The 20,110-nt window shown below is 41.8% G+C and overlaps 1 protein-coding gene across 1 annotated transcript in view; it reads left to right on the top strand.

Annotated features, from left to right (window-relative positions):
- Window positions 1–460: 460 nt before the first annotated feature.
- swap70b (switching B cell complex subunit SWAP70b) overlaps window positions 461–20,110 on the top strand; it is a 35,997-nt gene continuing 16,347 nt past the window's right edge. Inside the window, exons 1-7 of the mRNA XM_005935581.3 lie at window positions 461–680; window positions 3,177–3,317; window positions 11,756–11,929; window positions 13,200–13,427; window positions 13,940–14,086; window positions 14,306–14,414; window positions 15,602–15,783. Of these exons, the coding sequence (XP_005935643.1) occupies window positions 585–680; window positions 3,177–3,317; window positions 11,756–11,929; window positions 13,200–13,427; window positions 13,940–14,086; window positions 14,306–14,414; window positions 15,602–15,783 (1,077 nt within the window). The 5' untranslated portion in view covers window positions 461–584. The remainder of the gene's footprint in view (window positions 681–3,176; window positions 3,318–11,755; window positions 11,930–13,199; window positions 13,428–13,939; window positions 14,087–14,305; window positions 14,415–15,601; window positions 15,784–20,110) is intronic.

Genomic DNA, 20,110 nt, shown 5'->3' with positions numbered 1-20,110 from the left:
TAGTAACAATAATAATATTTTTGTGATTTTTAAAAGTTTAGTAATTTTGAGCTGGCAGTTTAGGTTTTCCATATATTTATATGTTAACGACTTTCTCTTTTTTTTTTTTAGCAAGGTAGAATAGAATAGAATAGAATAGAATAATCCTTTAATTGTCCCACAAGGGGAAATTTGGTTGTAACAGCAGCCAAAAAGACACGTATACAAACAAACAGTACACAGGACACAGAACAGAAACATAGGTAGTTTCAAACACCTATTATGTGTCATTTTTTACGTAAAAAATAAATAATGTTTTTTTTACCCACAAAGTCCTCACATACCCTCCGCACAGAGCGTCAGTGACACACACTCGTGCCTGATGTGTGTGCGCTCCTCTCGCTGAGCGGTGCTGCAGTTCTTCATCACGATGCCAAGCACGCAGCAGTTGACGGCGGGTCACGTGACCTTTCCCCGTCGTGTCCAACAGCAGAAGAGAGACAGTTCACACAGCAAGAGAGTAAGAGTGACACACACGCAGCCGGAGAGGAGAGAAGTAAGAGGGGAAAAGTACAGGAGAAGAAGACGAGGTATATTCCACCGATATGGCCTTGCGGGATGAACTTTTAAAGTCCATTTGGCACGCCTTCACAGCTCTGGATGTGGACAAAAGCGGGAAAGTCTCTAAATCTCAGCTGAAGGTAAGCTGCTTTCCTTGATGGTTTTGAGTTTCGTTTGGCCGCTGGAGGTTTTAACTTTTAGGATCTTTGGCTTTTTTCGAAATAGTGAACCCGTTTCTTCCTATTCTGATTTGCGTGGAAAAAAACAAACGCACACACTTCTGTTAGGCAGCATCAGCTGAGACGCACCTGTTGACAGTTTGCACATCGATTAAAGGAGAATCCCACACTAAAAACCACCACAGAACAAGTAGAGCCAACAGATGTTTGAAAAGGAGGCTTTAACGCAGATGAAAGTAAAGTTATTCAAAAGATCTGCATACACCTCTCATCACTGGAAGAATCCACTTGAAAACACAGCCAAGTAGAAGCTATTTTTATATGAGTACAAATTTCCTGGAGATACCTCCATGTATGTAAACAACACGCACTCACACTCCTATGCCAGCCAAACATTGTTCAGGAACGGATGGAAAAAACAAAAACACTTTTCACTTCAGGAGCATCAAACCAAAGTGAAAATGGTCGCTGCTACTCTGGGGTAAGTGCAAAGAGAAAGGGCATGGGACGGCATAGGCCCCTCCTGGGTTCCCACCCTCTATTGCCAATGTACCGGCCATCCATCTTGTTCTCCTTATCCATTCAGGGTCGGGTTCTAACACAGTTCTCATAGGGTGAGGGGCAGGGTACACCCTGGACAGTGCCAGTCTGTCACAGGGCTGACACAGACAGACACCTATTCAATCCTGCAGTCAATGTGGAATTGCCAGTGAACCCAACATGCATGTCTTTGGACTGTGGAAGGGTGAGGAACCCGGGGTACATGGAGAGAACCCAGGCAAACGCAGGGAGAACATGCAGACTCCACACAGAAAGCCTCCAGCCGATGGATTCAAACCCAGAATCATCTTGCTGTGAGGTGCCAACCACTACACTACTTTAGTGATTCAGAGATTATAGTCTTTGGTTATCTAACAGTGCCAAACACCATTGGATGAGAGCATGAATAGGAACAATGGCTGAATGTAGCTCAAGTACTTGTTGTTGTCGTTTAAGTATTTCTATTTAATAAGTGGAGCTGAAGGTTATACAGTGGGTTTTAACATGGCAAAACCAAGGGGGTAAACTTTTCATTAGTCATCACCATTCACTACAACTGGTAGTTTATCTTTGCTGGAATAGAAAATATTGTTTGACAGAGCTCAGTTGACTGACTAATACTCCGAACAATAAAATTGCGCAGTGAAGATCTAAGAAGGAGAACAGTAGATTTACTCAAGCTGGGAAGGTCTTTTTGGAGCCATTTCTAAACAACTGCAGATTCCAAGATCATCCCTTCAAACAACTCCACGCAAGTACAAGTTATTCTGCCTACAGTGAAGTGACTTTTACATCTTCATTGACTAAGAGGGTGCTGACCAAGACTACTTCAAATTTGACACATTCAAGTGCCACTGAAATTTGCAGCTGTCCACACGGACAAGCCAAATGCCTCCTGGAGAAAGGTTTTATATGAGACATGACGAATACTGAGGTGTCTGGTCACAATCACGAGAAGTATGTTTGGAGGAGTAAAGGTGACTCTGTCAAAACTAAGAACACGGACATGAATGTCAAGCAAGGGCTGTTGTGCTGCCAGTGATACTGGTACATTGCACAAAGTGGATGAAATGATGACGGAGGGCTACCTTCATATTCTTCAACTTTACCTCAAATCAACAGTAGATGGTTGAAACTTGGAGACAGTTGGATGTTCCAACAGGACAGTGATCCCAAACGCACATCAGAACTACCTACATTTGCTTGGCGACTGTCTGAAATAGTTACTCAAAACAAAACCGTCTTTAAATTCTTGTACAGCTATTGCATCGATGATAATGCATAATAACTGCATTGTCATTGGTACCAGGGCACAGGGCTGCATACGTGCACACCGTGTCTTCAACATTAGTTGTCTGTAGTATACTTACTTTAAATATTCTGATCTGGTCCCCCTCTTTTTTATTATTATCCTGGGAATGTCCCTGTTGCTACTTGCACAAGAGTTAGACTAGTTTCTACACAACTGTGGCCTAAAAAAGGAGAAAAAAATGCAATGCAGCTTTAAGACGCTCCACGTCTGTTGAAAATGGTGAAACCCCTTCCTTTGTGGTTCTCTTGGTTGTGCCACACTTGTTCTCCAATTACTGCTGACATGTCCACATGTGCAACCCCACACGGCTGCGAGTCGTCAAAAGGAATTCTGGGCAGGGGCCTTTGTATGACAGGGAACATTATTTACATTTTGTTTTATTTTGTAAATGTCGACTGTAACCTACGACTTTAACCCTACGCTGTGACCTTTCATGTAACCTCAAGTGCATTTCTCAAGAAATGTAACTGCAGGGAGCAAAGGTAGAAACGGCCAAGACCTGGCTTAAATGGAATGTAACTCATAACTATTAGCTGAAATTGACTTAAACATATCAATCGATCGTTATAATAACTAGTAAGTATTGTTTTCACCTCTGATTTCAGGTGCTGTCCCACAACTTATGTACAGTCATGAACATTCCCCATGACCCGGTGGCTCTGGAGGAGCACTTCAAAGATGATGACGAGGGTCCTGTCTCCAACCAGGGATACATGCCTTACCTGAACAAGTTCATTCTGGATAAGGTCAGTCAGCTGTGTAAGCACATTCAGTCACACTTTGTCAGCCTAGGATAGTAAAGTGGTGTTTATTATATCTAGGGCGCTGTCTTTTTCAGTGTCAACACACTGACAAACAATAAGTGCCATTGTTATAGAGGAAATAATAATGGCAAATTATCAGTCTGCGCTACAACTCTTCATGACTTTGCTTTGAAAATGATACATTAGCTGAAGGCTGTTCAGAGGCTTGACCAGCCATAACAAGTACTTTGTGGGCGTTTTATCTATTTTCTACTAAGGCAGGAGATTGGAGTCATGTTATAGTTGCTGATTGTTTGTCCCTGAGAGCAACAGTCCCGAGTCTTCGTCAGGGCTGCAAAAGCTGCCTGTATGGGCCACTCATAAATAGTGGTGTGATGCTCCTCTCAATCACAATTCTAGACAAATAAAATCAGAATTATCTTCAAAGTAGCCAATTCTTTTTGAAATCCATGTTCTTTTCTCTCAAGCAGTTATTTCAATTTCTTGTTTTCTTGCATCATCCTAACTTATTTTAACAGCTGACCTGATATTGTTCTGTAAATTTTCTCCAATCCATAATTACGCCACCAACTGTGAAACATCATCGGGTGTCTGAGAGAGTGCTGTATGTGTCGAGTTAAAGCACTGAATGACTGGTTGAGAAGACCAGAAAAACTATATAAATCGGGTCCATTTTTAGCATCCGGGCCTTCACATAGCAAACTAGTGTCAAACCTCAGTGCTTCCTCCACCATGCTTAACAGTTGACATGTGCAGTGTTTGCAGAACCATTCTCAATCAGTATTTGCTTCATACTCAACAGAATGGGCACAGATTCAGATTTCTGCAAGTCTTTGCTGTAGTTTAACGTCTTTGTGTAATCTTTATAAGATATCCTCTGCTATGGGATGTAGCAGCTTTTGATTTCGTAGACATTTTGTCTTACGGTAGATGTTTGAACATGGGGCATTTAGACATGAAACTGAGAAAGTTGTGATCAAGATATGATTCATACCGACTGGTCTTTCTTGATATGAGGAGACTTTTTCATTAAGTAGACTTTGTGCATCTCTGAATACTTTTTAAACCTGATCACAGGTAGCTTTTGGAGTCTTGATCTTAATGCTACTGAGGTGCTGTGGCATGGGCTGACATTTTGTACAAACACGCCAATATAATTGCATTAAAAACCACGTTTTGGGAGTAATGTTCCCAAATTCTCATCATTGTGGTGTATGTGTCATAAGCAGCTACTTATCTTATAGAGGGTGTTGAAGCTAAATGTGTTTTTTTTTTTTAGTTACTAATCCAAGAGCTGGCATACTTTTCCCAGCCTGCATTGTGACTGATTACACTGTGTTAGATAAAGACTTAAAGCTATTTATCTGTCACTTGATCTAAGATTGGAACCCACTGTGACCAAAGGGTTCACAAACTTTCTCTTGCAGAAACCTTGTTTTTTTTTGTTTTTGTTTTTTTGATCATGTTTAAAGGTTATTTATTAGTCATATTTAATCGTGCACTACAAAGGTCCATTGATGGACACAGTGTATTAGCTACATTGTGCTGGTGTCACCCTCTGTGTCCATCCATCATTGTATTGCTCCGAGACGGCGGCACAAAACCATTTATTGAACATCAGACCTTTGTGATGATGTAATAACGGGGTCACGGGATGAATGGAGCGTTTGTGATTGCATAGCTGGACATCATGACAAGAGAAAATGCTTATTTAGTCATGTCATGAGCAGCAGTGAGCTCTAGTGGAATTCCTTCTGAATGTTTGGAATTCTTGTATAACATCTGTGCTAAGTGGCTATTGCCATGATTTAAAAAGGTTCTTAAACTCTGTCTTAATGAAGGGTTTAAGACTTCTTATTCTTGAATTTTGCTGATTTTTATTTTATTTTTTTATATTTTCCAGTAGTTTAGTGTGGCATTTTGATTATTGTTGGTTTGTTTGCTTGTTTGTTTTACAACTTCCATTTCAGTCATTTTAAAGATGTAAGAAAAAAATAGATACTTGTAAAAATATGAGTTCTGATTGGCTACCTGATAGACTGTGCTCACTGCTAACTTCAAGTCAAGTCAAGTCAACTTTATTTGTCAATTCTGCCACATGTACAGGACATACAGAGAATAGAAATTTCGTTACTCTCAAACCCTAGTGATTAAAAAATGCAAATAAAATAATTAAAAAGTAAAAATTTAAATAAATACAATACAATTTTACGTATAACAAAAAAAAAGCTATGCAATATACAATATTCAAGTAAGGAGGCATAGTAGTGCAAATAGGCAAATAGTGCAAATGGAGATTTAGTAGTATGCGGTAAGAGATAGTGTAACAACAAAGTCTTATGAGGTAATGGCAGTCCAATGCTCCATAAAGTGACTGGTAACTGGTGCAGGCCAGAGAGTGTGTGTGTGTGTGTGTGTGTGTGTGACAGAGTTCAGTGAGACCATGGAGGAGAAGAGGGGAGAGGGGGCAGAATCGGGAGGGAGTTAAGCTTCCTGACAGCCTGATGGATGAAGCTGTCCTTCAGTCTGCTGGTCCTGGCCTGGAGACTCCGCAGTCTCCTCCCCGACGGCAGCAGCTTGAAGAAGCTTTGCATTGGGTGCGTGGGATCAGCCGCTATGCAAAGGGCTTTTTTAGTGAGACGGGTGCTGTAAATGTCCTGGAGGGAGGGGAGAGAGACACCAATGATCCTCTCTGCAGCTCTCACTATGCGTTGGAGGGTTCTATGACAGGACGCATTGCAGGCTCCAAACCACACAGTGATGCAGCTCGACAGGATGCTCTCGATGGTGCCTCTGTAGAAAGTGTACATGATGGGGGCTGGTGCTCCTGCTCTTCTTAGTTTGCGGAGAAAGAAGAGACGCTGCTGTGATTTCTTGGCCAGTGCTGTGGTGTTGTACGTCCAGGAGAGATCCTCTGTGATGTGCACACCCAAGAACTTGGTGCTGCTCACTCTCTCCACAGACGCTCCGTCAATGGTCTCAGAGGAGCATTGTGACACTTTATTAAATTGATCTGTTAATTAACTGATCAATGAATATAAAATACTTTTTCTACCTGTATACATTTCTCCACTGGCGTATTGAAAAATCTTTTGTTTTGCCCTTAAAATGACTTGACTATTTCCAGCAGACCAGTTGGTTCAGCTGGAGCTTCAATATATAGAAAGCTTGGATTAACACTAGTTTAGAGAGGCTGTTTGTATTTGTTTATCCTCTTCGTTGTCTCTGTGGCAGTGCACATTTCTGACTGTTTTATGTCTGAAGTGATTTGTGATAAAGCTGCTTAAATGATTTCTTTCTGGACAAACAGACATACTTGACATACGTGTTGTGTAGTTAAGACGTGCTCGTGATTGGTGCTGAAAATTTCTAACCACATTTTCTTTAAAGAAACTAAATGCTGGATTTAGTTTGAGGAAGACACACACACTACACCCAACACACACACACACACCACACACCAACAACAACAACAACAAACAACCCGATTTTCCACACCACTGACACACATCCCACCCATGCATTGGATTGGGGTGGTGTTCAAAGCATTCAACTTGCACTCACTGTAAGGTAAACTCCACCCTGTCACACAGAAAGTGTGTGTGTGTGTGTGTGTGTGTGTGTGTGTGTGTGTTGTGTGTGTGTGTGTGGTGTTGTGGTGTGTGGGTGTGGTTGTGTGTGTGTGTGTGTGTGTGTGTGTGTGTGTGTGTGTGTGTGTGTGTTGTGGTGTGTGTGTGTGTGTGTGTGTGTGTGTCAGAAACCCAAAACCCAGGAGAGCAAGTATCTTATTTTACAAGTGAACACAGTTGCTAGTCAGGAAAAACTTTAAACTGCGTGTGTGTTTGTGCCTTTGTACAGCAGACAGGAAGTGCAGATGGAGGCAGTCTGTACATTATCCTCACCCGTATAGTGCAGAAGCAAATAAAAGGCAGACCTCTAACATTTTCTTTTATAAGAGCACAGAGACGTGTGTTGGTGTGATGAGATTGTTGAACTCTGTACCATGACCCTGAAACACTTACCACTACTGATGTAGCAGAAAAGTGATGATGATGTCGAAGCTCAGGGCCGCACACTTTGTTGTGTGATAGCATGTTGCACTACATAGAAACGTGTGTGTGTGTGTGTGTGTGCTTGTGTTACAAACAGAGATTACTTAAGTTGATTGTTCCAAGTCAAGAATTTTGACACACACAGTCACTGAAAGTGTTGACCGCTGTGGTGAGTCTTCATGTTGCAATAGTTCTCTGCTGTTAGGAAAGATGGAGGACAAAATCCTGAGTCCTCACTTCATGTAAAAATGCGTTGAAGCTAATTGAGGTTTCACCAGTCTGAGACTGATTGGGTGGGTTTGTAAGGCACAGTGTTTCCTCGCTGAGCTGCAGCAGATTGGCAGTAAGACTTTTGTGCTAACATGCCTTAAAGCGATTATCTTAATTTGAAATCCATTCTTCTGAAACATCACATTTAATAGGGAAAACAGAAATTTAAAATGCATTCATGCACAGAACATGGACTGTTCTGTTAAGGGTTAAGAGCTTAATGGGCTGGTTTTTCTGTTTAGGAACTTTACAAATAAAATAAGAATTCCTTGAATTTTGCCCAAGTTGAGGGGCCTATATCTAATTTTTTTTCCTTTTCATCAGAAATGCTCAAATGTTTATTTATTTAACACAGTTGTGTATGTAAATAATGTCAGTCTTATAGTTCAGTTTTGGTGAACTTTGTCATTCGAATTCACACTAACCACAAAAGACATGGAGAGGAAGATTTGGCTACAGTAACTGGAGGATGCTTTCATAGTTGTATCGCAATATTCACCTTTAGTTATCTGCTAATGAGAGCCTCAGCAGTCCTTGTTTAGATTTATGTATATTTATTACGCTTTTTTTTTTAAAGAAATGAGGATGTTGATGCCAGATGTTGGTGATGAACCATCCTAACAGCACCTGTTTTGTGCTGTGGACCATTAAAAAAGCACTTTGTTACTACTTCCCCCTTTTCAAATGCTTTCATATCACATCATACCGTGTTGAACATTCAGCTGCTCCTGTCACTGGTGTGATTCTCATTCCACTGAAGTCTGTGATTTTTAAAAAGCAGACAGTCCGGTTGAACTGGTAACAAGATTTTCTTTTTGTCTTCCAGTTTATTCTAGTCTGACGCCACTTGTTACATTTCTGTGTTGTGTTGTTTCGGTGTGAGATAAGGTTGAAGTTTAGATCCTGAATCCTAATGAACATGTGGCAGTGGAGAGGAGGGGGCGATTTGCTGACAAGGATCTCACTGTTGAAGGGAAAAGACCGAGAGGGATCTTGAAGGGGAGGAGGAGAAAAGACAGCGAGAACCAGCGAGCTAAGAACAAAACGAAAACAAGACGAGCTCTTTCGTAACAAATCCTGCTTTCACGACTTCCCCTTTACCCTATCCTCGCATGTTGTGTTGCTGCAGAGTGATTAAGCATTCAGAACCACAAACATGATGCGAACACATTCAGCTACCTGAACACATCATCATGAGAGACACGTCCTTATTTATAACAACAGCAGAATATGTTGTTTTTGAGTCAGACTTACTGCCAGAACCAACTTCAGTAATCTCCAGAAAGCTCCCAACAGCAACAAATATTCAATACACATTTGTACCATCTGAGAATCAGCATGACTGATAAGTTACTGGTAGGCAAACCCACATTTAATCTGCATAGCTAAAGTAAATGAGGATATCTATTTTGCTTATTTATTATTGAATACACACTTAATTTATCGCTGCTAAGGTACATGAAATACATTTTTATTATCTCTCTTTTTTTTTTATTTTTGCATTTTCTTCTGTCTTGGCTTGAAAAGGCTCTGAATGATGTCATTGAGATTGGCTATCTCTGATGGGAGAGGTGACGGTGCCGAGGCCAATTAAAGAGAAGTTTGGCTGTCGTGTTTCTGTAAACACAGTAGCTGGAGAAGTTTGAACAAATTCTGATAAATCTTTGTAGGTGTGTGGAGTCATGTTTGCGATGACTTTATAAAGATTTAAAATATGTCACATTTGACCTCTGATCTTTCCATCAAGGTCAATAGATTGAGCTGAAGGCCAAAGTGATAAATACAGAGACTAGGGGGTGAGTTGAATTTGCTGAAGTTTGTGCTGTCTGAGTGCTTCTTGTTTTAAAATAATAATTTAGTACAGCGCTCCCCAACCTTTTTTGTGCCACGGACCGGTTTATGCCCGACAATATTTTCACGGACCGGCCTTTAAGGTGTCGCGGATAAATACAACAAAATAAAACTAGTACCGGTACTGAAAAAATAAGATTTATTCATAACACACGTGAAAAGACCCAGGAAAACAGAGTTAACGATAAAAACGATAACAAAATAACGCCGAAAACCAATAAAAACCCTGAAAACTATACATTTCACACCCGAGCCTCAACTCTCGCAGCCTGGTACCAAACGACTCACGGACCGGTGCAGTCCAAGGCCCGGGGGTTGGGGACCGCTGATTTAGAACAAAGACGCACAGAGAAAAGAGTAATACACTACAGGAATGTTTGTTTTTGTTTTTTGTGAATTTAAAAAAAAGTGTTTTACTTCATTTAGACGTCAAAATTAATTGACGTTTAGTGCTAGTTTGCAGTGTTGAGTAAAGCAATGCTTCAGGGTGACTCTCAAAAGTTGAGGAAGTACTATCGCTTTAACATCTAAGACAGGTTTCTACACAGGCACTCAACCTAAATGAGCACAATAGCAGGTTACATCAGATCTTGAAACCGTTCAGGCTTTCAAGCTGGATGTTTGTCTCTCTCTGTCACAGCATGGAAAATGGATTCAGGTTCGGGACTAGCTGAAGCAGCACACAAGTCAAAGGTTTATTATCATGTGAACATACTTCACAAACTCACTGTTCTGTATGTTGCCTGTGAAAAAAGGACATTTTAATGAAGCATTTGATAAAACGCACAAGCTCAGAAGCTATTTGCTTTGTAAATAACTACTTGCTTATTTTAGCGTTGTGCATGTTAGTGTGGCTGAGCCCCTCCCTCTGAAAGCGTTAGTCTTGCCCACATTTACACAGAGGAAAAAGGAGTGACTTCCCACGCAGCTCTGTAAAGGGGACTGCAAAGCACATTCTGGAGAGTTCAGCTGGAGGTGATACTTTTAGGTGTTCCTTCCCTGAAGAGCTCAGTTCTCCTAACCCTAAAAACACAGGCTATGAGTAAACACCAGGCCGCCTCTCTGAGATGATAAGCTGAGGGGGGAAAATTTTTCAAGTAATGAGGTCAGCAAATGACAAATAATGCCTTTGTAAGCTCAGTCTCCAGATTTGTACACACTTGGTTTCACACATCCCTCCCCCCAACACCCTTGCCTCTGTATGATGTCATAGAGGATATCCTTACTATGGTCAGCTAAGTTGTGCCCACAAAAGCTACAAACCTATTTGAACAGTCGTCTTTAAAATAAAGACGTCTATTATAGGGGAAGGAGCTAAATGATTTGTTAGCCAGTTAACTGGGGGTCTCCACTAAGGCTTAGTGTAAGAAAATCGAGGATTATTTTAAATGGAGAATAATGCAAAGCTACTCAGAATAAAAATAAAAAATCTGGAGATGAAAATGGGTGGTAGTTCCACTAAAGTTTGTACTGTGTTAAAGGCTGAGTGTTCAACAGCAATATGAAGTGCTACTGAATGTCCTGACTGCCACCTTAGACCAGTGTTTCTAAAAACTGTGTGATGGCCACTGCAGGTGCCGTAACCATGGTTTTGAGCAGGATTCATGGACTGTAGATATAATAGTTGATGAATCCAGTTACAGGGTTGACTGGTTTCTAATTACGGCAAACGTTGGAAGATGTTTTGGGATCATTTGCTGGTGGTTGGATTTGTGGGGCGACTGCCAGCAGGACAAGATGTGCTTCTCATCCAAATGACTGCGCACTCAGCCAGCCGGTAGTCTCCATGGAGATGCTACTGTTCACTGGCTCAAAGAAAACATCCCCTCCACACCACTGACTAGACCTTTTTAAGAACTTTCCTCCCATTTGGCTCTGGAATTTAAACCCTAGAGGCACTTTTTCTTTTTGTCCCTTCTCAGTTTCTGTGTGCATCGTACTGTAATACACAATCTGTCTTTCCGAACACTCCTGCACACATGTACATCTTAGATACCCTAATGACATCATTTTGCCTAGCCACCCTGGACTAACTAGCATGGGCATGTGCTAGTAGATGAAACGCATGTTGTACGTTATTAAAGTTGTGTATTATGGATTTGATAAATGGATATATCCCATATGTATAATATCTATGCTCTGTGGTTTGAAACGTCAGCTTTAAAAAAAAAATGTGAGCATCTGGAAAAGCAGACTGTTCTCCTTTGGTGTGGAACATAACCTGATGATGTTTCTGTTGTGCCACAGGTGAAGGATAACTTTAACCGTCAGGACTTCAACAAAATGTGCTGGACGTTGTCGTATAGGAAGAACCTGGAGCAGAATGAGCTGAAGATCTGTAATGATGACGCCTTCAAGATCTGGTGCATCTTCAACTTCCTGTCTGAAGACAGATACCCCCTGATCATCGTCACTGAGGAGGTCAGAAAACATGGGATGCTGTTGTGTTGTAGTACGCCCTGTTTTTTTTTGTTTTTTTCGTGGCTCTTCCCTCAGTTGGTGTCATAGAGGGTTGGTTAGATTTACTGATTAAATCATTAAATTGAAAAACGTGACATTACTGGGTTTTGTACTTTTGCAGATCCACTTTGAAGTGCTCTTTAGTGCACATATAAGTACCCAAGGCTGTTGATGTGTTGCGTAAATAGATGTTAAATTAAATATGAATACTTTTAGAAAGCCTTGTGTACATTAAAACAAAAGCACTTTGCAGTTGTTTTACCGCTCCGTCCTACTTGAGATCTCATTCACAGGTATGTGGCTCATGAAGTAAAATGACTTTGACGCCTGTGGTCTGGATGTAAGAAAAGTGACATTAAAAGAAAACAATTCATGTAAACACCAGATGGCTCTAGAAAGGAACAGACAAATTCTGGGTGAGTTCTAGGTGTCGTTTTTTTGTTCACATCTCCAACTTAACATGGAGTAAAGCAACATCGAAAGAAACTGAAGAAGCTAAATTAGATTTAGAAAAAATTGAGACCACACCAATTGTGTGTAAAGACGCAGCTTTGGGATGCCATCTATGCCACATAATTAGCTTAACCACTTTTCTGGCAAAAGCCCTGCCTTGGACCCTGCAGTCATAAAACCACAGCACTGACCACAAACGTCTGTGTGAGCTGTCTTTGCATCAAAAGTGCTTCAGAAGCTACACAGTAAGACGCTAACCTGTAAGGATGCCATTGACTAGTTCAGGAATCACATTAAGGTTTTGTTTGTTTGTTTGTTTGTTTGTTTGTTGTTGTTTTTTCAAGAGAGACAGTAAACATCTTACATTTTAGACTGGAGCATTTCTTTTCAAAGTGCTTACTAAAAGGGGAAGCACTGGCGTGAACAGCCTTTTATTCATCTGTAGTCTGTTTTATTTGCAGCATATGATATTGTACGTGTCCCTTCACTGTGTCACTTAGTAGCCAGTGGAAAAAGTCCGTTGCTCAAGAGCAGAAAAGGAAGTTTCGAGCTTCCTGTTCTTTTACAAATGCTGGAAGATTTATTGTTGTGTAGGAAAAACATCAGAACTCAAACACAGGAAGATTGTTTGCAAAAGAAATGCACATTTTGCTGCTGCAGTCATGTAAGGATGAATTGTGGGAAAAATGCAGAAATGGTGAAAGTTATCCTTTATTGTAAATGAACAGCTGTGCTTTTGATGGTGTGTGTGTGTGTGCGTGCATGTCTGCATGTACAGATTGAGTACTTCTTGCGTAAGTTGACAGAGGCGATGGGGGGAAGCTGGGTGGAGGAGCGCTTCGAGGACTATAAGCTGCAGCTGAACTCGAAGCAGCAGTGTCTGAATGCATGGGAGCTCATCAGCCTAGTTGGGTCGGGTCACTTCAGTAAGGGCATGGACCATCAGACGCTCTCAATGGGAATCGGTGAAGTCTACCAGGAACTCATTCTCGACGTGCTCAAACAGGTGGGCAGCACATCAGCACAGACTGATGGTACAGTCTTCATCGCAAAGCTCTGTCATCTTACTCTGATTTCAAAGAGTGCCGATGCAGCCTACTGTAATAACTGTGAAGCATATACCACTTTAAATGATAGGAGTCATAGATTTCACACTAAATTAAACGGCACATTTAGCACCTGGCAATGAAAATGTCAAAATCCCTCTAAATGTCTTAGTTCACAGTAGAAAAAAGGCCCCAAAAATGCGGAAGTTTTTCGATATTTCGATTAATTCTGCTAAAAACTAAAACTGTTTTTTTAAAAAAAAGGAAAAAAAAGAAAAACGCTGTTTGGGACCAAGCATTTTGAAAACAATCACAGATTAAATTCTAACCACAAATGCAAATCATTGATTAAAAATGGTGTCAAATAATGAAATTTCAGTTCATAAAGTGTTAATTATTGATTTATAATGAAGCTTGCTGTTAGGAGGATGTGAATGTTATTTAAGCCACTAAGTATTCTGTCTTACTGCAGGGCTATATGATGAAGAAAGGGCACAAGAGAAAGAACTGGACGGAGCGCTGGTTTGTGCTGAAGCCAAACACAATCTCATACTATGTTGGTGAAGACTTGGCTGAAAAGAAAGGAGATGTCCTGTTGGATGGAAACTGCAGTGTGGAGGCAAGAGCCTGCTGTCTGTAGTAAAACTCTGTTTCAGCTTCCCGGCCTTGATTTCTATGAGAACAGCAGCGGAAGAGAATATAAACATGTGAAACGCAGAGATTAATTCCCTATGCACATAAGAAATAAAAGACCAGAGAACTGTTTAGAAAAAAAAAAAAGTATGTTATTGTTTTTTGTCTGTGTATTGTCAGCTTGTAAATTCTGTTTTCTTTGCAGCATTTACAAGATAAAGAGGGAAAGAAGTGCCTCTTTCTCATCAAGTCATCACAAAAAAGCTTTGAAATCAGTGCATCAGACAAGAAGAAGAAGCAGGAGTGGATCCAAGGTGAGTTCTATCGAAGCTGCTCGATAGTAGTTCGATAATAGTTTTCTGCTGTCTGCCTCATTGTTAATAAACAGTAAATTAGTTGTTCACTACTTCTACTGCAAATAAACCTCTGTTAGTTCGACACAGTTAAAGAAAAACTTTGTTCTGCTCAAAACACCTGACCTACAAGGTATCCAGGAGCCTGCTGTAGTTGTTCGGATGACTGAACAACTACAGTCCCTAAGGGAGTCTCCAGCCACCCTTTGGAGGAAGCTCATGTCCACTGCTTGTTTCAGCCATCTCTTTTTTTTCTCTCTCACTATTCAGTGTAACCTCAGTAACAGCTGAATTTCTCTCTTTATGAGAATACCCAGGACATGTAGCTGCAGGTCTGATGAAATGATTACAGAATCAATCATCGACCTGTGACTTAGGGTGTCCTGGGGCCAAGTGCAAATATGAACATCGTGAATTGTATGTTCAAACACGATGGTCATTATGGACAAGCAAACCATGGCTCAGGTGGTCCCTCCCATTCGCATATCCCCAGATTGTGTCGTCACTAATCTTCTTGACAATTCAAGTTGCCTGAAGGGGACAATGGAGTCCCCGGAAGGGGCACCTTCAGTCATCCCATGCATATACCTAAACCTGACTGCCTGACGATTGCCTTTGAGCAATGGCAACTCCAGAGTAGTAAAGAGCCCAGGCTGTGTATTGAGACAAGCCCAACTATCTCTAGCAGTACTTCCCAACCCCTCACACTGGCTCAGGTGCCTTCCTGCCCAAAGAGGTGATATTCCATGTTCCTAAAGCTAGATTTGTCATCTGTGGTTTGGACAGAGAGGGCATCCAACCATGACTGCGGCCTGATCCACAAAACACCAAACTCTCATATCCCCTAATGTTAGTGGTGGTCCCACAAGAGAGCAAGCCCATGTAGTGCTTTCAGACTGTGCCCAGCCAGACCCCATAGGTTAAAGCTCAGCCTCCTTACTGTGACATTTCTCCCAGGACCAGTTTGCCTTGAGTGATCCTTCCAGGGTTGAATTGCCCCTGACAACATAGCTGCTGGGATCACGCTGGCATGCAAAACTGTCCTCCAGGAAGAAAGTGGCAATTCATAGAGGGGCTTGGAAAAACCAAAACATGAAACGGGAAGCTCTAAAACTAAAGATTTTTTTTGTGTGATATCCATGTCTCAGCTGTTCAGAACTGCGTGACTCTGCTGCGTCAGGGCAGACCAGCGCCGCACCGCGAGGCTCGACAGAAGCGCAGAGAGCTGCGGCTGAAACAGCAGGCTGAACAGGAAGAACTGGAGCTGAGGATGAGGGAGCTACAGATAGCCAATGAGGCCAAGCAGCATGAACTGGAAAATATGAGGAAGGTAGGAGATGAAACTCACACAGTCAATAGTCCCCCGTGGATCCAGTCTGGTCAGAAAAAATCTGCCTCACTATCACTTCTGTTTCGTAGCATCTCAAAGATGAAAATGAACAGAAGTGAAAGATGCAGAGATTGTCAAAAATATAACAGATAAAATCACAAAAGCAAAGCGGGGGAGGAAAAAACGAGAGGCTTAAAGCAGCTCTTGGCCATCTTCACTATGCTGTTTGTATTGAAACAGGGAAGTCGATCTTTGTGGTCATGTGAGACAGAGGTGCATATCTTCATGGGAAAAACTGAGTGAGTGTGCATCATTTAGAGACAAAAAGCTATAATAAGTGCAAACTGTACATATAGTACAAGATCAACATGTGATCCTCAGACATTAGAAACACCATGTAAAGTGAAGCCACCGACTTTCATCCTCTGAGCTAAAAATAAAAATAAAAGTTTATTTTCCTTTGTTAAAATGGAAAAAAAGAAGAGAGAGCTTATCAGATAACAGCCCGACGGTTGGGCAGGCAGTAATAACAGTAATTAAAACAGCCTTTCTCTTGAGAACTTCTTGAAAATAGGAAGTGCACATAAGGGAGATGTGGTTACTGAGGTTATAACGAGAGAAACGTCTGCATATAAGGCTGGAGGTGCATCTGTTGGATCACAGACGAACACCAGGATGTTTAAATAAGATTATGAATGGAGCAGAAAAAAACGTCTGTGCATTCTTTAGTGAGCGAGACAAACCTGAGGGATTTCCCTCACTGAAGTTCTGAACTTGTATGTTTGAAAACGGCACTCCTCAAAGCACAGCTCTGCAGTCTCAGATTAAAGAATGAGGAAGGATGGGAGGCATTCCTCTTCCAGCATAAAGTGCACTGGAGCAACTGCACCTCACTGTCGAACTATTCACACAATGTTACAGCACACTGGTGGTTAAAGACCAGCTAATTTGTGTTCTCACATTAATGTCAGAGAAGTCTTAGAAATGTTCAGGGCTCAACTGTATGTGTGAAGAATTTGCAGTGTTAAAGCTGCAAGCCTGTCCTCCATTTTTTCAGACGGTCTCCACAGGAAGGTGCAAACTATGTGGCACTAATTTTGGGAAAGTGCCTAAAGTATCTGAAAACAATGTTCTGCCTGCCTTGCCTTTTATGGAATTATATTTCTGTCAAAAGACAGCAAATAATTTGTTGCCATTTATGCAAATAGAACTCGACAGCCAAGTGCACAAAGGAGCCATCATGCAGGCGAGCGAGACTCTGCTTAGCTGTAGCTAATTTATGCTCTTGCAGACGGCTCTGCTGTCGGAGCTGACTTCTGCTTGCTTGCGTCAAACTGACTTTTGAGAGCTTGTGGAGGGGGGAAGCCCAAAGAAAGAAGGCCTCTGATGGGCCTAGCTACTTTCAAAGCAATCACACCTTTAAGCCTCAGTGGATGGTTTTTTTTGAGGTTCTTTGGATGTATGGTTTATTTGGTTTGTTTTTATGAGCGATTCGGTCCCTGTACGACCACAGTGAGAAGTTGGTCTGCGTTGCAGGATGTGAGCCCTAGTGGGTGTTGAACTCTGCCAGGGCTGCCCTCTGTAATTGATTACGGTCATCATTTTTTATGAACAGGCATAGCCAAGTGTTGATGTACTCCTAGCTTCATCTGTGGTTGCAAACTGTGGGGTAGTGATCAAAAGAACGAGCTTGTGGATACTAGCTGTGAAAACGAGCTTCCTGCAGAGGCTGGCTTCTTGCTCAGAGCTGAGGTGAGGAGTTAAGTCATTCGAGACGGACTCAAACAGCCGCCACTTTTGCACACTGAAAAAAGTCAGTTGAAGTGGTTCAGGTGTAAGTGTAGGATGTTTCCTTGATAAGGTGTTCCAGGCATGTCCTGTCAAGAGGAAGCCCTGGTGTAGACCAAGGACACGCTGGGGAGATTATTTCTCAGCTGACCTGGGATTGCCTCAGTTTTCCCACAGATGCGTTGGAGGTGGCTGGGGAGAAGGGGGTTTGGGCTTCTCTTCTTAGACTGCTGCTTCTGTGTGACCTGGCCTTAGATACTAGCAAAAACTGGATGGATGGTAATGGAGCTAACAAAATGGTCCAGTCTGGTTACAACTATAACTGTTTTCATAAATCTCTCCCCCCCAGACCATAGACATATACTGGCTATGGTCAGCAGCCTGCCACCTCTCTCTGTGGCCACCCACTGCACTGTGAAGTGATAAAACTAAACGGATAGAGCCGACTGGCACAGATACAGCAACTTAGAAGTACCAAGATGTCTCTAACTATTATGGTATAATGTTGGGATTGCATCTTGCTTAACCAGTGTTGCGAAGGCGGTTTGTGGCCAAGAAGGAACCACAGTTTTCAGTCAGGTATGTCATCACGGCTGTCATTGTCTAAATTAAGTGTCAAAACCAATCCAGCAACATTCCTCTAAGATTGCATCACAACTTAAAATAATCATTCAATAATCATTATCTTGCGCACTTTTAGAAGTGACAGTGTATTTTTGTGTCGCACACTGCAGGGTTACACACGCGTCTCATGCAACTATTTGAAGTAGGTCAACTAAAAACCCTCGTTACCACTGAAACTTGCTGCCAGCTCATGAATGCCAACAATAGACCCGCTCCACCCTGCAGTCTCTGACTAATAAATAGTCCATCACTTCCTGCAAATGAAGGAATGTGGATTGAAAGAGCAATGTGGGGGCAGGGGGTGCAGCAGCCATTAAACATGTTGCTCCAGAAAATCCTCCTGCTAAACCTCACTCTCTCTGCTGCTACCAACACTGCTGATTTCTGCAATTTCATTTGTCTTTTTCAAATGCTGATAATTAGTGGCTGCTCTCTGCTAATTCTGAGAAATAACAGGAAGTGCCATCTTCAATATTGTCGTGGTTAAGTATTTTTGTCATTGCTGTTAGTCATCCGTGAGAAATCTGTTTGTTTGTACTGTCCTTCTGCAATGTGGGCAAATGTTATGAAATAGTCTCTCAACTGTTTGATTTTGTGATTTTTGTTATAGGAAAAAAACATCATTGCAGAGCAGATGGGCTACAAATAATTAAAAAAGGCCTCTTATCTGACTCAAGGGGTCAGATAAATCTTCTGAGAATGGTATTGTTTAGTTAAACTTAAATCACCGCATTGACCACGTATCAGTGGTTAGGTTTTCAGTTCAGTGTAGGACCGGGGGGGTTGCAGCCAGCATTGTGAGTAAAGCTAAGTTGCAGTCAGCCTGGTTCACGCTGCGCTCGTCTAACAGACTGAAGAACAGGACAAGAGTTCTTTGTCTGGAACAGCGACCTCTAAACTCACAACAATCTACCATTGAGGTGTAAGTGTACAACTCGCATAGTTAGCTTCATGAATTAACAATGAACACAAACATGTGTAGCCACACACAGGCATACAGTAGACATTCTCACACACTGCTGCTATAAGAGGAGCATTGTGACAGTCTGCAGACAGTTCACATCAGGGGTGAAGCAAAAAGAGGTTATTGATCAACCACCAGCACAGTTTAATTTACCCAAATGTTTTTCCCTGTTACGTTCAGTTTTGTCTCGAAACAAACCCACACTCTACACCAACAGCTGGCAAACTTAAAAATGCGTTTTCATAAATTGTTTGTATATTCTAGTATTGTTGGTGTCACATTCCTCATAGGTCAGTGAGATGCCAAGAGGCCAAAAACAGCTACACACAGTTCGCACAAGACTGTGTTGCCATTAGGGATGGGTATCGTTTAGGTTTTATCCGATATCGGTGCCAAACCGGTACTTTTGAAACGGTGCCGGTGCTCAAACCGGTGCTTAAAGAATGGAGAACACAAAATTGGTCCAAAAACCTCTCATGTTCAGCTGGTTTTTGTAAAAAGATAACAATGTTAGCCTTTTCTGCAGCTATGGGGCATATATGGTATCACTCTTGGCTGGAAGCAGTGCTTAAACAATGGAAAAAGCACAAACTTTATCCAAAACCTCTCATGTTTACCTGTTTTCCACTTTTTCTTTGGTCATTTTAGCCTTTTTGGCCAGGGTGAAGGGAGTATCTGCCATCAAACAAGAGGACAGCTGCATGTAGCTACGATGATGTCTGCTAGTTCACCTTACTGCATTAATGTAATAACGTGGTTAGCCTACTCAACGTAAATTACACACGAACAACATTAAGCTACTCACGCAGAGAAGAACGGCTGCTGCCATCATCATCCGTCATCATTTCTGCTACACTGGCAGGGCTACGGGCCAGGACTCTCCTCTTCGGGTTCTTGGGGGATGTTGCTAACTCCGGGTCCGATAACAGGCACCACACCCGCAGTAGATGT

The sequence above is a fragment of the Haplochromis burtoni genome, unplaced genomic scaffold (assembly GCF_018398535.1).
Source record: "Haplochromis burtoni strain Fernald_Lab_line unplaced genomic scaffold, NCSU_Asbu1 Contig_197, whole genome shotgun sequence".
NCBI lineage: Eukaryota > Metazoa > Chordata > Actinopteri > Cichliformes > Cichlidae > Haplochromis > Haplochromis burtoni.
The sequence above is the reverse complement of the archived record's forward strand: the minus strand, read 5'-3'. Positions and strand labels throughout refer to the sequence as shown.